Source organism: Prionailurus viverrinus, chromosome E1 (genome assembly GCF_022837055.1).
Source record: "Prionailurus viverrinus isolate Anna chromosome E1, UM_Priviv_1.0, whole genome shotgun sequence".
Taxonomy (NCBI): Eukaryota; Metazoa; Chordata; class Mammalia; order Carnivora; family Felidae; genus Prionailurus; species Prionailurus viverrinus.
Window position 1 is genome coordinate 14,421,202 of NC_062574.1, and position 25,760 is coordinate 14,446,961.

At 41.2% G+C, this 25,760-nt stretch overlaps 2 protein-coding genes across 6 annotated transcripts in view; one reads left to right on the forward strand and one right to left on the reverse strand.

Annotated features, from left to right (window-relative positions):
- Nucleotides 1-128: 128 nt before the first annotated feature.
- Nucleotides 129-18,067, reverse strand: SRR (serine racemase). Of its 2 annotated transcripts, none has more exons than XM_047832493.1 (8): nucleotides 17,949-18,067; nucleotides 5,877-6,048; nucleotides 3,714-3,840; nucleotides 3,416-3,519; nucleotides 1,903-2,022; nucleotides 1,705-1,779; nucleotides 721-930; nucleotides 129-377 (listed from the first exon to the last, which is right to left on the reverse strand). In XM_047832493.1, the coding sequence occupies exons 1-8, from the start codon at nucleotides 17,957-17,959 to the stop codon at nucleotides 162-164; spliced, it is 1,035 nt and encodes a 344-aa protein (XP_047688449.1). In that variant the 5' UTR covers nucleotides 17,960-18,067; the 3' UTR covers nucleotides 129-161. The 2 variants fall into 2 exon arrangements, with proteins under 2 accessions (XP_047688449.1, XP_047688450.1); XM_047832494.1 differs by lacking the exon at nucleotides 17,949-18,067 and adding an exon at nucleotides 16,381-16,438.
- SMG6 (SMG6 nonsense mediated mRNA decay factor) overlaps nucleotides 16,560-25,760 on the forward strand; it is a 228,090-nt gene continuing 218,889 nt past the window's right edge. The window contains exons 1-6 of one of the 4 annotated variants that reach the window (XM_047832478.1): nucleotides 16,561-16,744; nucleotides 18,877-20,617; nucleotides 21,122-21,314; nucleotides 21,830-21,940; nucleotides 24,883-24,989; nucleotides 25,244-25,322. In XM_047832478.1, coding sequence (XP_047688434.1) covers nucleotides 16,657-16,744; nucleotides 18,877-20,617; nucleotides 21,122-21,314; nucleotides 21,830-21,940; nucleotides 24,883-24,989; nucleotides 25,244-25,322 — 2,319 coding nt within the window. In that variant the 5' untranslated portion in view covers nucleotides 16,561-16,656. Of the gene's footprint in view, nucleotides 16,745-16,893; nucleotides 17,001-17,468; nucleotides 17,601-18,876; nucleotides 20,618-21,121; nucleotides 21,315-21,829; nucleotides 21,941-24,882; nucleotides 24,990-25,243; nucleotides 25,323-25,760 lie in introns of those variants that run through there. The other 3 variants (XM_047832480.1, XM_047832479.1, XM_047832481.1) reach the window with 3 other exon arrangements.

Here is a 25,760-nt window from a genome sequence, read left to right on the forward strand (position 1 = left end):
ACTTACTTAGTAAACAAAACAAAACAAAACTATTACTGAAACATCCACTTTCCAGTAGGATTTTGAAAGCTGTTTAAGAGGGGAAGATAGGAAGTTAAAGTAACCAGGAAACAAAATTTCCAAGTATCTCAAGACACTGAATCCCATCTCTTTTGCATAAACTAAACAGAAACAGATTGATAAGGAGCTGGCCTTTCAGCCTGCTTCACCCAAGTTAGGGAGGTTAAGTCTACATTTCCGCCACTGAGTACAATACAAATGTTCTTCACTTCTGGGGAAACTGTTTGAAAATGCTGAGACAGCACAGCGGCCACTCCAACACCAGCTGTAGGTTCAATAAGCAGTTTCATCCTCTCCCACACCAGCTGGGTTGCATACTGTTGGTATGAAAAGGAGTAAGAATTAGTGAAATGGGAGAAGGAGAAAGAGCCTCGTTGGTTGGCCTTTACAGTTAAAGGCCAGATGGGGTTATATGCCCAGTCTGAATTTTCTTCTTGGCCATATGTATATGCTTGCCAGGGAAGGGCAGGGCTTTTTTCCCATCCTTACTCTGCTTCTGTTGAGAGGATTGTCTAATACATCTGGGGCACCCTCCCACATGTCATGAAGTCATCTAGTCAAGTCCCCAGGGAGTCAGTTTCTACTTAAAACAGGAGAAGATTCTTTTGCCTAAGAAGTTGATCCATTGTTTTGTATTTTCCTTTTCTATTGGAGCCTCACCTTAATTTCATCCTCTGTGACCGTGAAGACATCATCCACGAGGTCCCTTATAATAGGCCAGGTGTTTAAGCCAATGCTGGATTTGACACCATCTGCTATGGTTTCTGGAGGATAGGGATTGGGGGTCAGTTCCCCTTTCAGCTTGGACTGGTAGCAGTCATCTGCATTCAAGGGTTCAGCAGCATATACCTTCACGCTAGGTCTCAGAGCCTGGGAAGAGGAATATTAGATATTTTACAACTAGCCACAGCATTTTGCTTTGCACGCGTGCAGTAAAATAGGCAACATAGGTAACACATTTCGTTAAGAGCCTTTCCTTTGATTGATGTAATGAAAATAGACCTTTAAGCATTTTAAATTGTATCCCTAATACTGGCCTTAAGTTGCTTAGATCATATCTGGTTCTATTGATAACTTGGGGAAAGAGTAGCCCCTGGATAGTGGGTTGTTGAGGTGGAATTCAGGGAAAGGACTATGAGGGTGTCACTCATTGTAACTGCTTTTGTGCTGTCCAGTTGTTATGGATTAAGAACAAGGTAGTGAGGCAGAGAAGAGCCTTCCATTTCAAGTGCCAAGGGATGATGGGAAGGAATAGCAATTGGGAGGAATGTTGAACCAAGTATCCATAGTGTAGTATGATGTAAAATAAAATTTGCTATGCCTGAAGTGGGGAGTCCTCCAGAAGCTATTTTCTTTCTTTCTTTCTTTCTTTCTTTCTTTCTTTTTTTTTTTTTTTTTTGAAGCTATTTTTCTTTTTTTTTTTTTTTTAAGGTTTATTTATTTTTGAGAGACAGAGACAGAGCGTGAGCAGGGAGGGCAGTGGGAGAGGGAGACACAGAATCTGAAGCAGACTCCAGGCTCTAAACTGTCAGCATAGAGCCCAGTGTGGGGTTCAAACTCATGAACTGTGAGATCATGACCTGAGCAGAAGTTGGATGTTGAACCAACTGAGCACCGAGGCACCCCCAGAAGCTGTTTTCTTACCTTAACTGTAATTGCTATTCCAGCAACCATTCCTCCTCCTCCTACAGGAACCACCAGTGCATCTATCAAGGGTATCTTTAGTGAAAAGAACGTAAAGTATAAATAGGTCTATCAATAACCAGTTATATATATATGTAAAATAGACTACAGTCAGATATCAGCTTTACCAGTGGTTAAACAAGAATTAACAGCTCTCACCTGGTTTAGCACTTCCATGGCAATCGTCCCTTGCCCAGCTATCACTGCAGGCTCCTGGTTGGGATGTACCATGATGCCTTCTGTTTCTTCCAAAATTCTTCTTGTAACATTTTCTCTGGACTGAAAGAGTACATTAATGTAGCTCACTCCATTTATACTGAATAGACTTCCCAACAAGTTAGATTCAGTCATTTAACATTTTATTGGCCATCCTTATTTCAGACCAGTTTTGGGCACTGGGGATATAACCGTGAACAAAATGATCATTGTGCTCAGTGGATTTATGTTCCAATATGGTGGGAAGGGGTGCATATAAGTAAATATATGGTATGCCTAACTGCTATGGAGAAAAGTAAGTTTGTTTTCGATAGGGTGCTCAGGAAGGGCCTCTGGTCATGTGACATTTTAATAGGTTTGAACAAGTCTTGTGAATCTCCAGAATATTCCAGGAAGAGAGTAATCGCAAGTGCAAAGACTACAAAACAGAAGTGCTTGGCCTTTCTGAGAAAAGGCTAATAAGTTAGTTTGGTTGGTGTGGAGTGTTTGGGGGACAGTAATAGTGGGAGATGATGTCGGATATGATTGGAATGGGCCATTTCATCCAGGTGTTAGATAATTGTGTGAATTTTGGTTACTACTGTGTGTGAGAGAAACCACTGGAGGATTTTCAGCTGACAAGAGACAAGTTCTAACTTATTAAATGGATAGTTCTGCTTGGTCTCTAGAAAACAGACTAGTGGGGCAAGGGTGGAAGAAGTAGAGAAACCAGTTAGGATACTGTATCTAGTTGAGAACTGATGTTGGTTTGAATCAGGGTGTTGATGGTAGAGGCTGTTAGAAGTAGTTGGATAATGGAAATGATTTGAAAGTAGGACTAAGATTTGGATGTAGGGTGTGGGAGAGTTCTCAAAGATGACTTCGTTTACTTTGAACACCTAGAAGGATACAAGTTGTCATTTATTGAAATAGAGAAGACTGGAAGAGGAGCAGTTTTGGGGAGGAAGTTCAGGAATTTTTTTTTTTTTTTAATGTTTATTTTTGAGAGAGAGAGAGCGAACAGGGAAGGGACAGAGAGAGGGAGACGGGAGACAAGGAATCCCAAGCAGGCTCCTCGCTGTCAGCACAGAGCAGGGGTCAAACTCATGAACCACAAGATCACTTGAGCCGAAATCAAGAGTCAGACACTTAACTGACTGAGCCACCCAGCTTCCCCAGGAGTTTGGTTTTAGAGTACATTTGAGATGCCTATTAAGACATTCCGAGTGGGAATATCAGGTAATTGTTGGATATACAAGTCTGGGTTAAGGGCAAAGATCAGGACTGGAGTTAAGAGTATAAGTGATATTTTAAACTCGGAGATTAATGATATCACCTGAGTGAGTATAGAGAAAAAGTTGGGCATATTAACATTGAGAGATGAAGAGGAAACATAGGAGACAGAATAGCCAGTAAGCTAGGATGAGAAGTTTCATTTGACAGTCAAGGTGACACTGAGCACTGCCCTCTTCTTTACCTCATCACTGTGTTCACTGTATACTATGGAGGCTCCGTAGGCTTGTATTGCCAATTTTTTACAGTTGGGAGCTGTTTGGGGCACCACAATGTAAGCAGGAATCCCTGGCAGAGAGAACCATGTTTAGTTAGTACAAATCAGAATTTAGAATAGAAACTTCTGTCAGTTTGCTTATATAATCAGATAGGAACTTGGAAATATCCTTCCCACAATTATCACCAATCTCACTGGGAGTAAGAATACTTTTCCACTCTTATCTGATGATCCTACCCATTACCCTGAGAAGTTAATCAAATACCTTCCAATTTGGCAGCATAAGCAAGAGCCTGGCCATGGTTTCCACTGCTGTGAGTAACCACAGCTTTGGGCTTCTCTTCTGAGGTGGCAGGAATCAAGCCTTTGATTGCATTAAGGGCACCACGAATCTGGAAAAGGATGGTGAATCCATGGATTTGATGGAAAAGTTTCTTTTTAAAACACCAAAGAGCTTTCATGAGTTTTCTCTTCCTAACACCACACATCCATTCCATCACGAAATCTCACTGATTCTACCTCAGAAATATCTCATGTGTCTTTGCCACTACCTTGGTGAAGCTTCATTTCTCAACTTGCATTGTATCAAACCTCAACTGATCCTCCAAGGCTCATTCTCTAATATTTCCACTAGATTATGAAATTGGCCTTTTTAAAATTAGTTTTTTGTTTTTTTGTTTTTAATTTTCAGAGAGCTTGAACAGGTGAGAGGGGCAAGGGAGAGGGGGCGGAGAGAGAATTCCAGGCAGGCTCCACACCTAGCACTGAGCCCGATGAGCGTCTCGATCCCACGACCCTGGAATCATGACATGAGCTGAGATCAGGAGTGGTTGAGCAACTGATTGAGCCACCCAGGTGCCCCTGAAAGTGACCTTTTAAAAACAAATGTTACCTTTTTTCATTGACTGGCTATTTTGTAAGAAGTACAGATTCCTTGGAAGTTGTGGTCTTTCTAAAACATATTTCCTGCTTTCATCACTGTTCTAGCCATCCTAAATTGCTTCCAGTTTCCCTCCTACCAGGTTAGCTCATACCCCCGTACCTCTCAGCATGCTGGTACCCCTAAGTCTAGTTCTTTTCCTTCATTCCTTGATCTGGCTAAAAGTGCTCACCTGTAAGACTTGGGTCAAACAGCATTTGGTTCAACTTCCTTGATCTCCCAGGCAGAATTAGGCATTTCAATCCATGGCGTTTTATTTGTATCTGTCTTACATTACTTGTCATTAACCTGTTTGTTGACTAGCTTGTCTTCCCTTGTAAGTGTGGATAATAGCACAAGACCTACTGTATATATGTGTGTATGTGTATATATAATGTTCCTAGTAAGTGAAAATAAGTATTTGATGTCTAATGAATAAAAAATAAAACCATAGCAGAAGAAAAGGGCAAAAGAGAATAGTGTTTTGTTTAACATAAAAGTGCTCATTAATGGGTGGGGAAAAAGGTCCTAAAGCTACCACTTAATGGGTACTAATACCTGTCAGGCATAGGGCTAAATGCGGCTTTCAGATTTTTACCTGAAGGATCTTAAAGAAGCTCAACTGTCAGAAATTATAGTAGCGAATCAACACAGAAGTTTAACTTAAAAAAAAATTTTTTTTAAGTTTTTAAAAATTTAATCTCTACACCCATGGGGCTCAATCTCAAAACCCCCAAATCGAGTTAGTTGCATGCTCTTCTGACTGAGCCAGCCAGATGCCCCCAAAAGTCTATCTTTTATGCAAAGGGAAGGCTCTGACATATTTTATAGAAAAAGATCTTATTGTGTGAAGGTTTAGCCTGGTTTAGATCTTTTATATTCACAATAAGGTATCAAGGAATAACAAGCTGACACACAGCGAATGCCTAAACTAGGTTATATACAGTGATCACACTTGCCCATTTTGCCTTGCGATAGTCCAGGTTAATGTCTGTTGTCTGGGTTTAATCCTGAGTTACCCCTTCTCAAATATGCTCTAGTTTGGACAGTAAAATATATGATCACCCCAATTATAAGAAAATTTGAGATTGGGGAGCCTGGGTGGCTCAGTCGGTTAAGCATCTGACTTTGGCTCAGGTCATGATCTCCGGATATGTGGGTTCAAGCCCCACATGGGACTTGGTGCTGACAGTTTAGAGCCTGGAGCCTGCTTCGGATTCTGTGTCTCCCTCTCTTTCTGCCCCTCCCCTGGTCATGCTCTGTCTTTCTTCTCTCTCAAAAATAAACATTAAAAAAAATAAAGAAAATTTGAGATTAAGTAAATGTTCAAGTGGCTTGTCAACACTGATGCTAAGTAACCAGGACTTGATCAAAGGAAAATTTCTACAACCCTTTTTCTTCAGCTATAAAAATAGTACCTGTTTTACTGGGTGGTCAGGAGGATCAAATAAATGTATATGCAAAAGGGGTTTGAGAAGATAATGATACACTAGCAAAAGGGATTGTTACCTTAAAAGATCCAGTTTTCTGGAAGAGTTCACATTTGAAGAAAAGATTGCGCCCTGTTACTTGATTCAAAATGAAGCTTGTTAGCACTGGTGTGAGGTGGATAAAATCTTGAATGTTGACACGAGCTTTCTCAACATCAGCAAAGGAGATGCAGTACTGAGCACACATGGTTCTGAAATCCAGGAATCAAAAAGAGGTTAAAGCCTGAGACTGTGTTTAATGAGAAGATTTTGAAAATGGCTTACAGACCCATAGAATGTGTAACAGCAAGAGTGAACCATAGTGTAAACCATGGACTTTGGGTGGTAATGATGGGTAATACAGGTTCAATTGTAACACCACCACTCTGGTGGGGGGTATTGGTAATGGGGGGGAGGGGCTCTGCTTTTGTGGGGGACATGGGATATATAGGAAGTCTCTAATTTCCCATCAATCTTGCTGTGAACCTTAAATTACTCTTAAAGAAATCTCAAAAAGAGGGAGGAAAAAAGAAAATGTACAACACAGGAAAATATACCTGGGGCCTGTGATGTTAATGGAACTGTTTCCAGTACTGGGGCTCCAGAATCTCTATAGAAAACTTGTCTTGAAGCTGACTTACTTTCTTTTATTTTTTAAAAATATTTTTCTACATTATCTGACTTTATTTATTTTTATTTATTTTTAGTTTATTTTTTAATTTACACCCAAGTTAGTTAGTGCGATAATGATTTCAGGAGTAGATTCCAGTGATTCATCCCCTATGTATAATACCCAGTGCTCATCCCAACAAGTGTCTTCCTTAATACCTCTTACCCACTTAGCCCTTCCCTCCACCCATAGCCCTCAGTTTGTTCTCTATGTTTAAGAGTGTCTTATGTTTTGTCCCCCTCCCTGTTTTTATATTATTTTTGTGTTCACCGGTTTTGTATTTTAAGTTCCTCATATGAGTGAAGTGATACGATATTTCTCTTTCTCTAATTTCGCTTAGCATAATACCTTCTAGTTCCATCCACGTAGTTGCAAATGGCATTGAAGCCGACTTTCTTAGTAAATGTGTTAAGGTTTTATTTATTTATTTTTGTTCTGTTGTTTTCTGGTGAAGCTTTATAAGAAATAATTGGTGGTGATTTTTGAAGGCTTAAAGCTCACCCCTCATACACACCATCCGTTTCTTGGCACTGTCATTGGTCTCTACATTTTCATAATTGTGAAGTTTGAATGAACTGTGTTCAAAATGCTATACATTTTTATTTAAAAAATATTTAAGAAGGAGAAAAGTTGCTTGCAATCTTACCATTTTGATAAATTATGTTCATTTTCCAACTCCTGTTTTTTCAATATACATACATTATATGACAGCTAAAAGCATAGATAACATTTTGTTTACCCCTATTCCAGTTGGCTCAATTTCTTTAAAGTTTCTTTAGTTACTGTTTTCAGTAACTTATGCTTCCATTTTTCACTATTTTTATTGTAGCATTTAAACATGAAGTTTCTTTTTATTTTTCCTTATTAACAAAAAAAAAAAGCAATTAACAAAAAAAAAAAGCAAAAAAAAAGCAATTAACAAAAAAAAGCAATGCATGTTCAGTGTAAAAAACAGAATTTGATCTGTTTCCTCCTCAAAGACAATTGCTATCTAACTTCTGGGATTTATCTTTCCAGGCCCACACACCTATACAAACAAAACTTTTTTGACAGATTTGATAACTTGCCTTTTCTTTTTCACTTTCTTTTTTTTTTAATGTTCATTTATTTGAGAGAGTGAGTGGGGAGGGGCAGAGAGAGGGGGAGAGAGAAACCAAAGCAGGCTCCATGATGTCAGTGCAGAGCCTGATGCAGGCACGAACCGTAAGATGATGACCTGAGCTGAAACCAAGAGTCCAGATAGATATTTAACCAACTGGGCCACCCAGGTGCCCCTCTTTTTTCTATTCTTTTTTTTTTTTTTTTTTAAGATTTTATTTTTAACCTCTATACCCAGCGTAGGGCTTGAATTCATGATCCTGAAATCAAAAGTCCTATGCTCTGAGCCAGCCAGATGCCCCTAGCTTGCTTTTTCTGAGACAATATGTGAATCTTTGCTTATCAATAGATATACAACATTTTAGATGGCTACTTCTTTTCACATAAATACCATAGTTAAAGTTTTTTTGATGGGGGGGGGGATCTATTTTAATGTAACAAAGAGACCCGTTGCAAGATCTTTTTGTCTGTATTTGTGTTTTGGGTAGATTGTGCCAAATGTATTTTGCATCAAAAGGCATGCACACTTATAAGACATTTGATACCCATTGCCAAACTGACTTCCAGAGGAGTTGTAGATTATATCAGTTTACATTCCCAACAGCAGTTTCTAAGGAATGCCCTTCTTCCTTCACCCAGTTGTGTCATTTTTAATCTGTCAATTTTTAAAATTTATTTTTGGGGGAGAGAGAAAGCAGGGGAGGGGCAGAGAGAAAGGGAGACAGAGAATCCTAAGCAGGCACCATGCTGTCAGCACAGAGCCCTGCACATGGCTCAAACCCACAAACCGTGACAGCTGAAATCAAGAGCTGGACACTTAATCGACTGAGCCACCAAGGTGCCCCTTAGTCTGTCAATTTAATGAAATATGTCTAGTAGTTTGAATTTATATTTGTTAGTGATTGAACACTTTTTCTGTATATATTTATTGGCTACATTCTCTTGTGACCCTAACACACCACTTACCCAATCAGTTTCCTCTGAAATGCCATGTTTATCAAAGATTAAATTTCTATTAACACTTGGGAGCTTTCCTGGACTTTGTATTTTGTTCCACTAATCAGACTGCCAATTCTTTTTCCAGTTCACTGTATTAATACGTTCTTCCATGATTATGCCAAAATGTATTGGCTTTTCTGGTTAAACCTCTGACCTTTTTTTAAAAAATATTTATTTTGGGGAGACAGCATGTGAGGGGGAGGGGCAGAGGGAGAAGAGAACAGAAGATCTGAAGCAGGCTCTGCGCTGACAGCAGGGAGTCCAATGCGGGCTTGAACCCATGAACTGTGAGATCATGATCTGAGCCAAAGTCAGATGCTTAACTGACTGAGCCACCCAGGCACCCCAAACCTCTGACTCTTGATTTCAGCTCAGGTCATGGAGATAGAACCCCCAGTTGGGGGCTCTAAGTAGACAGCACAAAGCTTGCTTGGGATTCTCTCCCTCTCTGCCCCTCCCCTGCTTGTGCACATGTGGGCTCTCTCCCTCTCAAAGAAAAAAAAAAATGTATTGGCTTTTCTCACACATTTCTTCCATAAACTTTCAAAATCCTTTATCAAGGTTGCCAGAAAATCCAGTTTAAGATATACAAATGAAGGGTACCTGAATGGCTCAGTCGCTTAAGTGACCAACTCTTGATTTGGGCTTGGGTAATGATCTCACAGTTTTAGTTTGAGCCCTGCGTTAGGCTCTGCACTGACAGGGTAGAGCCTGCTTGGGATTCTGTCTCCCTCGCTCTCTGCCCCTCCCTCACTCGCACATGCTGTCTCAAAAATAAACATTTTTTAAGAATATGCAAATGAAGTGGGGGCATAATTGACATTTAAAAATACTGAGTCTTGGGGTGCCTGGGTGGCTCAGTGGGTTAAGTGTCTGACTTTGGCTCAGGTCATGATCTCACGGTTCGTGGGTTCTAGCCCTGTGTCAGGCTCAGTGCTGTTGGCTTGGAGCCTGGAGCGTGCTTCAGATTCTATGTCTCTCTCTCTCTCTGCCCCTCCCTCACTCATGCTCTGTCTCTTTCAAAAATAAATAAATACTAAACAAAATTTTTTTTTTAAATAAAAATACTGAGTCTTCCTATCCATGAGCATGGGTGTCCTTCAATTTAGTAAAGCCTTTGTTTTAGGTTTCTAAGTAAGATTTTCATTATTTATGTCCTGTGTAGATCTGATTAAATTTATGCTTAAGTAGAAAATATTTTTGTTGCTCTTGAAATAAGGTATTTTTAAATATTTTTTTGATTGCTTACTGATGATATATATGAAAGGTAATAATTTCTGTATATTTATCATGTAATAGGATACTTAGATTACCTTGTTAGATATAATAGTTTTATAGTTTATTCTCCAAACGACCATGCTATCTGTAAATAAAGATGATTTGTCTTTACCTTATAAGCATACCTCTGGTAACTTTTTCAGTAACTTCACAGCTAATTGGTTTATCTGGATTTGCTGCTTTCTCCTGAATTTCAGTAATTTATATTTTTTGGGGGGAAATCATCTAATTTAAAATTTCAAATGGGTTAGTATAACGTTGAACATATTAATATTTCTAAGCATTTTTCCTATCTGGTATTCATTTATTCCAGTCAAATATTGAGCACCTCTCTGTGTCAGATATTTGATCTGGGGATACAGTGTTAGAAAAATAGACTTGTCATTGCTCTTAAAATTTATAATCTAGTGGAGAGATATTTACAAATATTGATAGGTGGTATTAGGGAAGTGCGTTATGATAGGATACTACTATAATGGGAAGTTACGTAGATCAAGGATGAAGGAGATTAAGGAAGGTCCTGTATGGGGAAGTGAAATTTAAGTTATGACCCATAAGGTGAATGGGCAGAGTAGAGGGAAAAGTGTCTCAGGTGGAGGGAATATGTGTGAAGGCTTCAAGGAGGGAAATAACTTGGCATATTCCAGAAACTAAAAGAAGGCCAATGTATCTGAAAATAGTGATCAAAGGGGAGTGTGATAAGAAAGAAAGAGTGAAGGTGGCAAGGTCTACATCATTAGTGACCATGGCTCATGGATTTTTTTCTGAAGAGCAACAGAATGCCTTTCGATAATTCTGAGCAGGTAAGTGACATGTCAGAATTTGTATTTTCAGAAATTCACTCTGGCTCCATTGTGGTGAATGAAAAGGAAAGAAAGAAGATTGGAATCAGTCCATTTAGGAAGTACTGTTGTCTACATGAAAATCCACAGGTGCTTGGATGGTGCAAGTGAGGGTAGAAAAAATAATCATTCAAGATGTATTTTGGAAAGACAAATCTGATTTTAAAATGGGAAAAGGACTTGAATGGACATTTCTCCAAAGAAGATATAGAAATGGCCACAAGCACATGAAAAGTTGCTCAACATCACTAATCACTAGGGAAATTCAGATGAAAATCACAATGAGATACCACCTTACACCTATTAGGATGATTACTATTAAAATACAAGTATTGGGCAGGATATGGAGACACTGGAGCTTTAGTGTACTGTTGCTGTTCGTGGAAATATAAAATGGTGCAGCTGCTATGAAAAACAGTATGGTAGTTACTCAAAAAGTTAAACATAGAATTACCATATGATCCAGCAATTCCTCTTCTGGGTATATACCCAAAAGAATTCAAAGAGTGTTTCAAAGATGTATTTGTATACCTATGTTAGGAGCAGTAGGATTCATAATAGTCAAAAGGTGGGAGCAACCTAAGTATCAACAGATGAATGAGTAAACAACATGTGGCATATACATACAATGGAATATCATTCAGCCTTAAAAAGGAAGGAAATTCTGACATGTTACATGGATGAATTTTGGGATATTATGCTAAGTGAAATAAGCCAGTCACAAACAAATATATGATTACATTTATATGAGGTACCTAGAGTAGTCAGATGCACAGAAACTAAAATGGTGGTCGCCAGAGGCTGGGGGGAATTGGAAGTTGTTAAATGGATATAGTTTCAGTTTTGCAAGATAAAAAGAGTTCTGGAGATTGGTTGCACAACAATGTCAATGCACTTAACACTACTGAACTGTACACTTAAAAATGGTTACGATGGTATATTTCATGTAATGTGTACTTTACCACAATTAAAAAAAAACCACACACACACACACAAAAGAGATACATTTTGGAGATTATAATTAGGACTCTTGGTTGCAAGTCACAGAATCCCAATATGAATTGGCTTAGGCACAAGGTGGAGGTGACAGCATTTACTGGCTCACGGAATCCAAGAAGAGTTGAAACATGGGAAGGGCAGGAATATGGAGCTTCAGGAACAACTGGAACCAGGGACTTGAGATTTTTCCAGGACTTTCTCATTGTTTCTCACGTCTGCTGTTTTCTGCATGTTGGCTTCATTCTTTTTCATTGCAGACCAGCTGGTTCCACATGGCAGGACATTTGGCTGCTGACAGCTCCTGTGTTTTACATTTTATGGTTTCCACACTGGAAAGGGATTTTTTCCTTAGTTTCAGTTCAAAAATTCTGGGTAAGGATTCTGATTGCCACATCTTGGCCCAGGACCAGCAGTCAAGGATGTGAAGTCATTTAAGATAATACTATGCAACAGTCAGAAGTATTTACAGAAACATGAAGAAGAAACAATGATTTCTATGACACAGTATCAATTATGCACATTTAAGACACGCACATGAAACTATACTATTCAAAGATATATGTATATCCAAAGACATATATCAAACACATTAGACTGGCTACCTAAGAAGGGAGGGAAGGAACATAAGTAACTGGTTTGAAGGGAAAAAAGATAAAATGAGAAAGGACTTGTTGATGACAAGGTGGACGAATAGCATGACTGCCTCAAATCTCTGCACCTGAGGGAAAAATAGCAAATGAAATAAGAAAAAAAGGAAAGACAAAAAGAAAAGGTACTTCCAAGTGAGAATGGGGGGGGGCACTTTTCAAGAGGAAAGGTGAGAATGTTGGGGTAATTAATTCCATAGCTGTCCACTGCAGAGATAAAAGAGACATGTCCTGATATTGGATTAAATGTGGGGAGTGGGGGAGGGGTAGGTATTAAGGGTAACTCCTGGGTTTTGATTTAGATGATGGCATAATTTACTGATATAAGACTGGTGAAGAAACAATCCCGAGATCAAGAGTTGCATGCTCTACCGACTGAGTCAGCCAGATGCTCCTGAAGTGTGTCTATTTTTTTTTAAGTTTATTTATTTATTTTGAGAGAGAGAGACAGAGAGACAGAGAGAGAGAGAGAGAGAGAGAGAGAGAGAACAAGGAGCAGAGAGGGAACACAGAGAGGGAGAGAGAGAGAATCTCAAGCAGGCTTTGCACTGTGAGCGAGGAGCCCGATGCAGGGCTTGAACTCACAAACTGTGAGATCATGACCTGAGCCAAAATCAAGAGTAGGACACTTAAACGACTGAGCCACACAGGCACCTGGAAATGTGTCTATTTTTAATGTCTGTTTTATTTCTGAAGAATGAGCTCTCCCATTTATTTATCAAGTGCTATTCTTTTTCTTTTATTAATCTCTGATTTCATCTTTATTTCTTCCATTTTCTACTCTTGTTTAATGCTTAGCATATTATTGTTCTTTAAAAATCTTAAGTTCTTAAAAGTTTTTATTTAAATGAAGTTTTTAATTTTAATTTCAGTGTAATTAACATAGCGTTATATTGGTTTCAGGTGTACAATATAGCGACTCAACAATTCTATACAGTGCTCATCAGTATAAGTATACTCCTTAATCCTTCTTCATCACCTATTTCACCCATTCTCCCACCCACCTCCCCTCTAGTAACCATCAGTATGTTCTCTACAGTTATGAGTCTGCTTGGCCTCTTTTTTTTTTTTCCCATTTGCTCATTAGTTTCTTGAATTCCACATATAAATGAAATCATGTTATTTGTCTTTCTCTGACTGACATTTCATTTAGCCTTATACTCTCTAGCTCCAACTATGTTGTTGCAAATGGCAAGATTTCATTCTTTATGGCTGAATAATATTCTATTATGTATTTACACAGATATACATACACATATATGTGTGTGTGTATACACACACACGCGCGCACACACACAATATCACATCTTTCTTCTCCATCTATCGATGGACACTTGGGCAGCTTCCATAGTTTGGTGATTGTAAATAATGCTGCAATAAACACAGGGATGGTGCATGTATCCCTTTTGAATTAGTCTTTTTGTATTTTTTGGGTAAATACCCAGTAGGGCATTTACTGGATTGCATTCTTTTAAAATTAGTAAGGGGCGCCTGGGTAGCTCAGTTAAACGTCCAACTTCAGCACAGGTTGTGATCTCGCAGCTCAGGAGTTCCAGCCCCTCGTAGGGCTCTGTGCTGACAGCTCAGAGCCTGGAGCCTAATTCAGATTCTGTTTCCCTCTCTCTCTCTCTCTCTCTCTCTGCCCCTCCCCTGCTCGCATTCTGTCTCTCTCAAAAATAAATAAACATTAAAAAACAATTTTAATTAGTAACAAAAACACTCAGGCTATAAATTTTCCTCTGAGTACTGCTTTAATGATACATTTTGTTATGCAATATTTTCATTAATTTTAATTTTTAAAGAATCCACACTCTTAGCTTTATTTTTTGACCTAGGAATTATTTAAAATTTATGTTTTAAGAAAATTCTAAGTAGCTAGAATTTTGCTTAATTTGTGGTTATTTACTTCTAGTTTTACTACTTTGTGCTCAGCAAACGTGACCTGTAAAATTTTTGGTTTTAGAAATTGAATTCCTCCCTTTCCCATTATCCAAATGTTTTTTGTTTTTTGGATTACCCATATGTGACCAAATTCCTACTATAAGAATTAAAAACATAGAACTATAGGGGCGCCTGGGTGGCGCAGTCGGTTAAGCGTCCGACTTCAGCCAGGTCACGATCTCACGGTCCGTGAGTTCGAGCCCCACGTCAGGCTCTGGGCTGATGGCTCGGAGCCTGGAGCCTGTTTCCGATTCTGTGTCTCCCTCTCTCTCTGCCCCTCCCCCGTTCATGCTCTGTCTCTCTTTGTCCCAAAAATAAATAAAAACGTTAAAAAAAAAAAAACAAAACAAAAACAAAACATAGAACTATAAAGATGTTTCAATCTCTCCCATTAAATCTACTCTCTTCTACAAAGACAACCACTATAATTAAAGTTTTGTTATGTACATAGTTCCATACCTTTTTTGGATGTATTTATAGAGAAGTATACATATGAAAAAAAATTTTTTTGCTGCAACCAATAAAACCATACTCTATATATTGTTCTGCAACTAGCTTAAAATTTTTTAAAATTATACATCTTGCTGTTACATGTCAAACACATTTGAATTTTTTAAACTCAGAAACTTTCATTGTAATACAGGTCTAACTATGATTGTTCATTTATTTTTACCTTGGTATTTCATGAATGCTTTAAATCTGAGGGCTAAATTTAAGTCTTAAATTCAAATTTTTTCATCAACTTAGTAAATTTTCTTCTATTATTTCTTTGATAACTGATCCTTCTCAGTCAGTTCCATTATGACCTTCCGGAACTTGTATTTATTATTAGTTTTCTGGATCCATTCTCCATGTCTTCTATTCTTGTTTCTCATAGTTTTATGTTCTACTTCCCTTCTGAGTTCTGGTAAATTCTCTTGAGTTGTTTAAACTTTTGGCATATCTCCTCTGCGGTACACTGTTGCATTAATTTGGCAATCATGTTTTTCCTCTCTAAGAAAGTATTGTTCAGATTGGTTTTCCATTTTTTGAAAAAAATTGATGCAATGTCCTCTCTAACTCCAATGTTAAAATGGCCAGGTTTTAATATTTTTTTCTTATTTTGTTCCTGTTTTAAAGATTGCCATTTGCTCTGACCACTCAAATCAATTCCCTTCTTTTGAATCATCGAATCTCTTCACATATCTTTTACCTTTCTCCACCTGCTTAACCTTCTGGTGGCTAAATCTGTGTCACATAATAGGGACTGAATTAGTTCTATCACAGATTGTTCAAATCTTTTAGGCCCAGTCTAAGGAATAAGAATGTGTAACTATTCTTTGATGGTGTAGAGGTCCAACAGACTGTGTGGGACTGGTAAAGAGCAACAGGTGGAGGGAGTTTCACCACAGTTCTGAATAGGGGCTCAGGAACAAGAAGTTAAAGTACCAGTCTTCTGATCCAGTTACATTTTAAAGATGAAACAAAACAAAACAAAACAAAAACCCCAAAAAACAAAAACAAAGCAAAACAACAACCACAACCACAGAACCAGGGAAGTCAGCTAATTTCCCCAAGAATCCACAATGATACAGAACTTCCCAAATCAACTTACAATACCTCGATTTACTTCCACACAATCCCTTCCCTCAGCAGAAGCCAACTATACTGTATTTTTAAAAAGTCAGAAGGAAAAAAAGAAAAAAAGTCAGGGGTCTCGGGGAGGTAGTCTGCCATAAAGGAAAAGACATAAATGAAAAGACTGATACTCTGGTAGCTAACCATTGTGTCACCCTGGGCAATTTGCTACGGTTCTCTAGGATTCAGTTTTCTCATCTACAAAAAAGGAGGGCGGGGTGCAGATAATAACTGCTCTTACAAGAGCTTAAGGTCCCCAAGTAAAAGACTGGGGCGCTAGTCCAGGCCTGTGGCGGGAGACCCTGGCCTAGGATGACTGGAGGCCGGATTGTGGGTGTCTCCGTCAGCCCAAAGTCCCAGTGTCCTCGATGGCCACCACAGCTGCAACAGCAGCCACTGCCACGAACGCCCGCCTGGCCTGGCCTGGTTTGGCCCGGTCTGGCCTCTCCTCACCTCACAGGCGCCGCGCTCCCAACTCCAGCCTCAGCTCACCTTCCCGACCACACCTCTGCGCACGCGCAGCGCCCGCCTCCCCAGCCCTCTGGAGTGGCTGAACTGGCGTTCAGAGCTTTTCCTCCCTGTGCGGCCACCGTCGTTAGGGGAGGAGGGCGGGAGGGGGCGGGGACACGGGTGGGAGGTGGGTAAGCGCGCGCACCGCCCGTCCGTCGTGGTTTCCTGGCTGCGCGCGGCGGTGGCGGAGTGGCTGCAGCTGTAGCAGCAGCCGCGAAGATGGCGGAGGGGTTGGAGCGTGTCCGGATCTCGGCGTCGGAGCTGCGAGGGATCCTGGCCGCTCTGGCTCCGCAGGCCGGGAGCAGAGGTGAGTCGCGCCGCCCAGCTCCTGGGCTGGGCCTGCCCGCCCCGCCTCCCTCTCCTCCTCTGCCTCCTCCCTGCTCTGTCCGCGGCGCTCCGGAGCCCCCGCCCCTTCCCCCGGCAGTGGGGGCGGGGGCCGAGGGCGGTCCCGTGGCCGCCCCACCACCCCGGAGGCCGGTGTGGAGTCCGGCTCCGCCAGCTCCGGCCCCTTTCGGGAGAGCTCGACCTGAGTTCCTGCCTCCGCCCCCTTTCTCACCGCGAAGGTGACTGTTCCCCAATGCCCCAGCCTTCTCAGACCAGTCTGGATTTCCCAGCCGTCAGGAGATGCGGAGAGGAGTGGGCGCTGGGGTCTGGTGGAGGCCCCAGGGTGTATCGTTCCTAGAGGAAATCATCTGCGTGCCTGCCCTGTCATCTCTTTAGAGTTGGAGAGAAGGAACTGGGGAAATCGAGGAGAAAGATGGGACAGCTTGGGACTTCCTTGTTGAACTTTTTCCCCCAGGGAAGGCTGCGCCGCTGGAGGGATCCAGGACCTCCAGTAGAGAGCTGACTCTACTCTGGTTTGCCCTTGGCATGTGTAGGAGCAGTTTTTATCAGAGAGAATGCCCATCTTGCAAATTAAAGTCTCCATCCATAATAGGAAAGCTCCAAGGAAGATTCTAGTATCTCATCTCTCGTTTGTTAGGCAGTGGAGTTGTGTTAGAGTTGTGCTTCTCATGCTTGTGGCCAGAGTCCGTGAAATTGGTTTTCGTTGGTCATCTGAATGGGATTATTCAGGTCATTTTCTCCCTCTGCTCTGAAAAGTAGTAGTAGCTCTTCTCATTCCTCTTCCCCACCTCTCACCTAAGTTACAAAGGCTGCTGAGGGTGAGTTATTCTGGAGGTAAACCGCTTTACCTTTATCTGTACTTGATGAAGTAGTGTTTTAAACTTTTGAAAATACTGTAGCAATATCTTACACTTCAGGGGTTTTTGTTTTTTTCTGCTTTGTTATACCCATGAGATTAAATACTGGAGGATGTTCCCTATCCCTGTTATGGGCTTGTTTGTATTGATGTTTATAGAACAATATGGGGATTTTATATAGCATTCTGTTTTGAGTCCTCTGTAATCTCACTAATTCCTGTCAGTTTCCCATTGAAAAGTTTAGTGTCTATTTGTAGTAATCTCTCTACTTAATAGGTAAAGTGGCAGATACAAAAAATAGATACTTGCCTATCTGTCATTCATTAAGTTTTTGGAGCCTGGAGAGGAGTTTCTAAAGTCCTGTACTGTTATTCTTGAGTGCTGCAGGCCTGGGTATTTTGCGAGCATGTGACAATACTTCCGTTATCCTCCAGAGAAAGCTCCTTTATGGAACTTTTTCCTTCTCATATTCCACATCATAGTAGCAGTTAGTCCCAGTATTCTAATGATGATAGTCTAAGCAGTATTTCCTTAGAATGACTGCTAGCTGCTGTTAGAGAGTTGGTAAGCATGAGTGCAGTTGAAGAATGTGAAAGGAACTGCTTCCTGTTTGCTTCAACAGGCGGTACATGTTTGGGCAATTGGTATCCTAAAAGAAGAGGATTGTCCTGGCCAAGTTCAGAGACTGGAGTTGCAAATTTTTTCTTCAGAGATGTCCAGAACTGTGGATTGTTATGCATACCCCTCTTTTTCTCCTTTCCCATAAACTACTCCTATGTTAAAAAGGACTTAGCCACCCTGGAAAAATGTTGGAGGCACTAGAAGATTCAGATGGATCCAAGGGCTCCATAGCAGAGAACAGTCTGATGCTTAAATGATCAGAGATCTTTTATTCTGGCAGTGAGGTAGTTTGGGGTCTTGGGGATCTGGATATGACTTGGGTGACACAAAAGAGTATGATTTTTTTTTTCCTGTTTCCCTAACCCAAGTGTAGGTAGCTCCAACATAATGAAGTTCTTAGCCTTGCCAGTTGCTGAATAAATATTGTGCATCTAGTAGAATTTCTGCTTCTTTAGAAATTTCCTTTCATGTCCACCAATATTAACATTTTCATGTGTAATTCTTGCTAGGCTTTTCTGTTACTTGACTGGAATGACAGTGTTTTTTTTTTCCCTTCCCTCCCCTTTTATTCTTTTCTTCTACCTGTTCCTCCCCAACACTGTCTCCAACATTGCAGAAAACATGAAGGAGCCCAGGCAGCGCAAAGATAACAGGCGCCCAGATCTGGAAATCTATAAGCCTGGTCTTTCCCGGCTAAGGAACAAACCTAAAATCAAGGAACCTTCTGGGAGTGATGAATTTAAGGATGAAATTGTTAATGACAGAGATTGTTCTGCTGTTGGAAATGGTACACAGCTCATTAAAGATGTCTGCAAGGAACTGGATAATCAACACCAAAATGGTCCTGTAGATCCAGAAAATACTCGGGCACAGGAGTCCTTTCCTAGGACTTCTGGACAAGAGGATCGAAGTCTAAGAATTATCAAGAGAACAAAGAAACCTGACATGCAGATCTACCAGCCTGGAAGGCGTTTGCAGACTGTTACCAAAGAATCAACTAGCAGGGTGGGTGAGGAAGAAATCCTCAACCAGGTAGAACAACTGAGAGTAGAAGAAGATGAATATAGGGGAAATGTGAAAGAGGAGGTTGTGAATAAACCAGATAAAGATGAGGCAGAAAAGAGCCTCAATGGTGACAGAGTAAGGGTTGCAAAGGGAGAAAAAGGAAGGAGGATTGAAAAGGGGGAGGGGATAAAGAAAGTGAATGATGACCCGGCACAGGGGAAGCCAGGTTCTGCAAAGCGCTACTCCCGCTCAGACAAACGGAGGAACCGATACCGCACTTGCAGTACCAGCTCAGCTGGCAGCAACAACAGTGCTGAGGGGGCTGGCCTGACTGATAACGCATGTCGTCGCCGCCGACAGGATCGGACCAAGGAGAGACCACGACTGAAGAAGCAAGTATCTATGTCCTCAACTGATTCTTTAGACGAGGACAGAATTGATGAGTCTGATGGACCCAGGAGGAGCTCGGAAAGGAAGAAACATTTAGAAAGAAGCTGGTCTGGCCGGGGGGAGGGAGAGCAGAAAAGCAACGGCAAAGAAAACCGAGGCACACTTCATGTCACTTTTGATGCAGAAACCATGAACAAAGATTCCCCCATGGTGAGATCATCCAGGGAGGATGTGGATAGGATAAAGCCTGACAAAGGCTTGAGCACTGGGGGCAAAGGCTCTGAGAAGCAAGAGTCCAAAAACCTGAAGCAAGAACTTCGGGGTCGGGGACGAGGCATTCTGATTCTGCCTGCCCATACTACCCTATCTGTCAATTCAGCCGGTTCTCCAGAATCTGCACCTTTGGGACCTCGGCTTTTATTTGGATCTGGTAGTAAGGGATCTCGGAGTTGGGGCCGAGGAGGCACCACTCGACGATTATGGGACCCAAACAATCCTGATCAGAAACCTGCTCTAAAGAGCCAGACGCCCCAGCTACATTTCTTGGACACTGATGATGAAGTCAGCCCTACTTCTTGGGGTGACTCCCGCCAAGCCCAAGCATCTTACTATAAGTTTCAAAACTCTGACAACCCCTATTATTACCCCCGGACACCAGGTCCTGCCTCCCAGTATCCTTATACAGGTTATAGCCCTCTGCAGTACCCAGTGGGCCCTACGAATGGTGTGTACCCTGGGCCTTACTACCCGGGCTACCCGACTCCAGCAGGACAGTATGTTTGTGGCCCTCTTCCTGCCAGCACCATGAGTCCTGAGGAGATGGAACAGCATATGAGGAACATGCAGCAGCAGGAGCTGCATAGGCTTCTCCGGGTGGCTGACAACCAGGAACTGCAGCTCAGCAACCTGCTCTCCAGGGACCGCATCAGTCCGGAGGGCCTGGAGAAGATGGCTCAGCTCAGGTATGGTGTGTTCCATCCCGGCTAGAGGGGAATGGAGATAAGCTGGAGGCATATGGGCTCCTGTGGCTGAGGAAGGTAGAAACTTTTTAGGCAGGTCACTGGGTGAGTTGTATATGGAAGGGGCAGTTTCTAGTCTTAGAGATGATTATGCTTCCCACTTTTTCTTTAAGAAAAAAAAAAAATCTTTAAGAGAACCTGGAATCTGGAAATGGAAAAGGAAACTTTCCAGAATGCCAAGAAGTGAACAGCATATAACTTGTGGTGGAGATCTTATTTCAGCTGTTAAATTTAGGTAGAGGCATATGGGGAAAAACTACTTTCCTAGACATAACTGTCTTTAGAATGACATTCTGCTGCAGAGTGGAAAGTCAAATGAGTACTGTACCTGGTGGCATTTTGGATTTCCTGCCAAGGAAGGTGTTTAATTTGCAAGAAGCTCAACTCTTGGGTCTAGCCTTTCCTGTGGTGTATTTGGAGCTAGAAGTTGCATGTATTTTATTCCAGAGCTGAACTGCTGCAGCTATATGAGCGCTGTATCCTATTAGATATTGAGTTCTCTGATAATCAGAATGTGGATCAGATCCTGTGGAAGAATGCTTTCTATCAGGTGATTGAGAAGTTCAGGCAGCTTCTCAAGGATCCGAATGTTGAGAACCCAGAGCAGATTCGGAACAGACTTTTGGAGCTCTTGGATGAGGTAAACCATCATCTTTTTGCCCTCAGGATAAAGGCTTCAGCATTCTGTAGTTGTGATGGGTTTTTATCACCGGAAATATGATTTATGGCGGAACATTGACGAAATACTTTATGCTCTTTTCATGGGTTTAGGCCTACCCTACCCTGTTGCTTCCTTGGGATCATAACTAACTGGCAGTTGGAGTTAGTTCTGAGCTTGGAAATTTTCTGAATGTCTTGTTTGGAGGGCGGGTGGCTGTTGGGAGAGAAAGCATGTGTGTGTGTGTGTGTGTGTGTGTGTGTGTGTGTGTGTGTATGTGTGTGTGTGTTCTTTCATATTTTTAAAACCATGGAGGGCTTATGCTACGGATTTGTCTTGTGTTTAGTTGGTGACCAGTAAATACTGTGTGTGCCTCTATTTACATGGGATGATTGAACATTAGCAGAACTGTGGACAGGTTACCTAACCCAGTTCCTGGTGGGTAGATTGGATCAGAACAGCCTGATTCAGCTGTTTCTTATTTTTTGTCTTTATAGGGTAGTGACTTCTTTGATAGTTTGCTTCAGAAACTGCAGGTTACTTACAAGTTCAAACTGGAGGACTACATGGATGGTCTTGCCATTCGCAGCAAGCCATTACGCAAGACAGTAAGCCAGCTTCTATATCTTAAATTTATTCATCCATTTAGTAAGCGTTTATCCAGTGTTAGTTATGTGCTAAGCACTGTGCTGGGTGTTGAGGGTACAGAATGAAAGATACAGTCCAACGGGGGAACAGACTGATTAAACCAACAATTATAATGTAATAAGTACTAATGTAATGTTATATATACAGTGTTGAAGGGGCACAGAGTGGAGTGGCTCTAATTCAGACTCGTGGGGTCAAGGAAAACTTCTGAGAGACTGTCAAGTCTTAAAACATAACCGGGAGTGGAAGGGGCAGTACAAGGTACAGCAAGAGAGAATTAGGCCTTGTTAGAAAGTGCAAGAAGTTCAGTATGCTGGTTTTTGTAATGTGGAGTCGGGCTGTTGTAGGAGGTAAAGCAAATGAAGTAGAAAGGGATAGATCAAAGACTTTTGTATGCCATAGTGAAGAGTTTGGACTTCATTTTGGAAAGCGGTGAGGAACCATTGATTGAACTTCAGTAAATGGATTTCTTCTTAGAACCAGTCACTCTGGCAAATGGATGAGTTTGGGCAAGAATGGAGGTAGGAGAGTCAGGTTGTGGGCCTGAACTAAGGTAGAAGTAATGGAGGTGGAAAAGAGGAAACAAATTGGAAAGATCTAAGGGAAATATAATTAACTCGCTGGCAGATTTGATGTGAGTGATGAGACAGGAGGCATAAAGAGTGTAGATCATTTTCCAGTTTGTGGCCTAGGAGAGTGGCTGGGAAGGAAGAGGTTAATAGTTCAGTTTTGGCTGTGTTTAAGTGGGAGAACTTAAAAATGCACAAAGAAGTATTCTGGTCTGTTTGAAGCTCAGGAGAAAGAGCTAAGCATGTGATATAGATTCAGAAGTCATCAATGTATAAGTGATAGTTGAAGGAGAAGTTGGGATGCTGGGATATATTGGCCAGTCAGCCAGAGAATAGGGGCGGATCAAATTTCTAGGTGGTAGTGGATAAAATTGGTAAAGTGCTGTAGAGTCACTGAATGTTAAGATTACTAAAAGTGTCCATTGGATGACTTTATTACAATTTATTTTCGTTGGAGAGGATGGAAGCCAGAGTATAGTGAATAAGAGGTGGGACAGTAGATAACAACGAAGGGAGGAATATAGACCATTCTTTTAAGAATCTTGGCTGCAAAGGCAAGGAGGGAAGATAGTAGTTAAAGGAGAACACAGTGTCAAGAGAAGTTTGTCTTTAACCTGGAAGAGGCTTAAGCATATTTGTATATTGGGAGGAAAGAGCCAAAAGAAAGGAAGAGGTTAAAGACTCATTAGAGAAAGGCATATGAATTATGGAGCAGAGACTTCCTCTTGTTTTTCTATTTCTTCTGATGATTGTGGTGTACAAACTCTGTCATTAATCAACAAGTATTTGTTGAGTTCTTCTACATGCCATGTGCCTTTCTAGGCACACATGATTCATTGTGGAACAAGAAAGCCATGATCCCAGCTCCTGGAGTTTAGAGTTTGATTAGGGGTGAGTACGGATGTTGGATTAGTAATTGCAGATGCAGTGACTTCGGCAGAGGATGTATGGTGCGGGTCTAATGTAAAGGGGTTTAGAGGATCCCAGAAGACTGAGGAAGTTGTGCTTAAGCTGGGGCTGAAGACCTGGGTTGTTAGCCAGATGAAGGTGTATGTGAAGATGCTAGAACATTCTCTGGAGAGGAAGTAGTATATATGCAGGTCCTGAAGTGGGAAAGAGCATGGTGTGTTAGGAAAACTGAGAGAAGTCTAATCTGACTGAGGCCCAGAGAGAGGCGGGAAGTGGTGTTGAAGAGATGAACAGAAGCTCGATCTTCTGGGACTTCATCCTAAGGAGAGCCTTTGCTGGAATTTGGTCTCCCCCCCCCCCCCCCCCCCCCCGTTGAGATGGCAGAGTGCTACAGTATGGAAACAGAATTGGTTTTTTTGGTGTTTTATCAGTTAACTACTGAGGGTTCTTGGTGTTCATTCATAGAATGTGTAGAATAGTGAGGACTCTGAAGGTATGTGACATGTAGTGGTATGTAACTTTGCTGAGGCACGCATTTGTTATGTATTAGGAGGCTGATGTGCTGCAGTTAGTTATTGAGCTCGTGGATGAGCCTTGCTAAGGCATCAGAATCTACCTCTTCTTGAAGCTTTGTTCTTTACTTGTGATGTGTTAATTTCTCGTGTGTGGTGAAGTGGAGTGGAATTGTATGTTACAAAGTGACGCTCCTTAGGTTTTTTGGTTGGACATATGTCTTGGGATTGAGAAAACTCTTGTTTTCTCACTGAGTGACAGATTCCAAGCCCATTAGTGAGAAAACATACACGGAGAGGGAGAGAGAACTACAACTATGTTGTAGGTGTTTGGTAAAGGGTAACTATATTATTAGTTCTAGGGGATATTACTGTTTTTTGCAAAGTGAGTGTAAGGCAGTAACACAGTACAGTGATACTAATAGTTTGAGGAGAGAGAGACTATAATGATGACAGGAAAATAGAAGAATAAATAGTTATCTTACTATTTGTATATCACTTTATAATTTATGGAGTATTTAACACTTATTCTCTCCACTTACCCTGTGGAATATGTATTTCTACATTCAGTTGAAGAAACTTGAGTCCTCCAAACAGTCCCAAAGACCTATGTAAAATCATACAACTCTGACATAGGTTTCCTGACTCCTAGTTTCAAAATGTTTTCTTCTATTTACTTGGGACTTGAAATAAGAATGACACCCTCTTGTTTCTGCCATTCTTTCTCATTAAATTTTGCATCATGTTGTTGGCTGTTTTTTAGTAGCCAAGTTTAGACTGAAAATTTTTACTTTGTTCAGGACTACTAGTGCCTTATTAATGCTGCTCTTGTCACTTTGATCCCATCCCTGTCCTTTGGGGTTGAAGTTACAGTTTCTTGGGTACACTACTAACTGATCATTTTTTCTGAAGGTAAAATATGCTTTGATCAGTGCCCAGCGATGTATGATTTGCCAAGGAGATATCGCTAGGTATCGGGAACAAGCCAATGACACAGCAAACTACGGGAAAGCACGCAGGTACTTTTGCCTCTTGTTCATTGCTTCTCTTTCCTTGTGGCGTTAGGCTAAGCCCTATTAAGAGCAATGGGCCACCTGAGCTGCCTCCCATATGGAAGTCCTACAGTTGTCCCTATTGGTCTCTGTTACCAGGCTTTACCACTCCAGCGTTACATCTAACACTCCAGCTATGTCTTAAGCAGTAAGGGCTGTCAAGTGATGAAATGGAAAGAGTTGATGTGGAGCTAGCATTTTTTACTGTTTTTCTATTCCAGTTGGTACCTAAAGGCCCAGCATATTGCTCCCAAGAATGGGCGCCCCTATAACCAGTTGGCTCTGCTGGCAGTGTACACGGTAAGCAATCTTATGGACAGGGGAAGTGTTTCCAGGCAGTATCTTAGAAAGAATGGATTTTGATAGTATCAGCTCCTGGAGCTGGAATTCATCTGAACACTAAACCCAAAGAATATCCTTTGCTGCCTCCCATCCTCACCTTCCTTTTGTTCCTCTCAGAGGTAAGTTGTCAGTGATCCTTACTTCAGTTGAATCTGTACTTGATCCACTTTCATCGCCCTTCAGTTCCTAAGGGAGTGCTCATGCCCCAGCCAAACACCACTCTTTGTTTTTGACCAAGGCTTCTGCTCTGAATCTTAATCTTGTTGCTTCCCTTCCCTGTCCTGTTGAATGAGGTTACTCATTTCCAGAAGGAAAATAAGAATCCTTTTCACTTTTCCTTGTCCTCACCTATCCTTAAGTAGTCAGATCCTTCTTTTCCCCAGATATTCCTCTTAG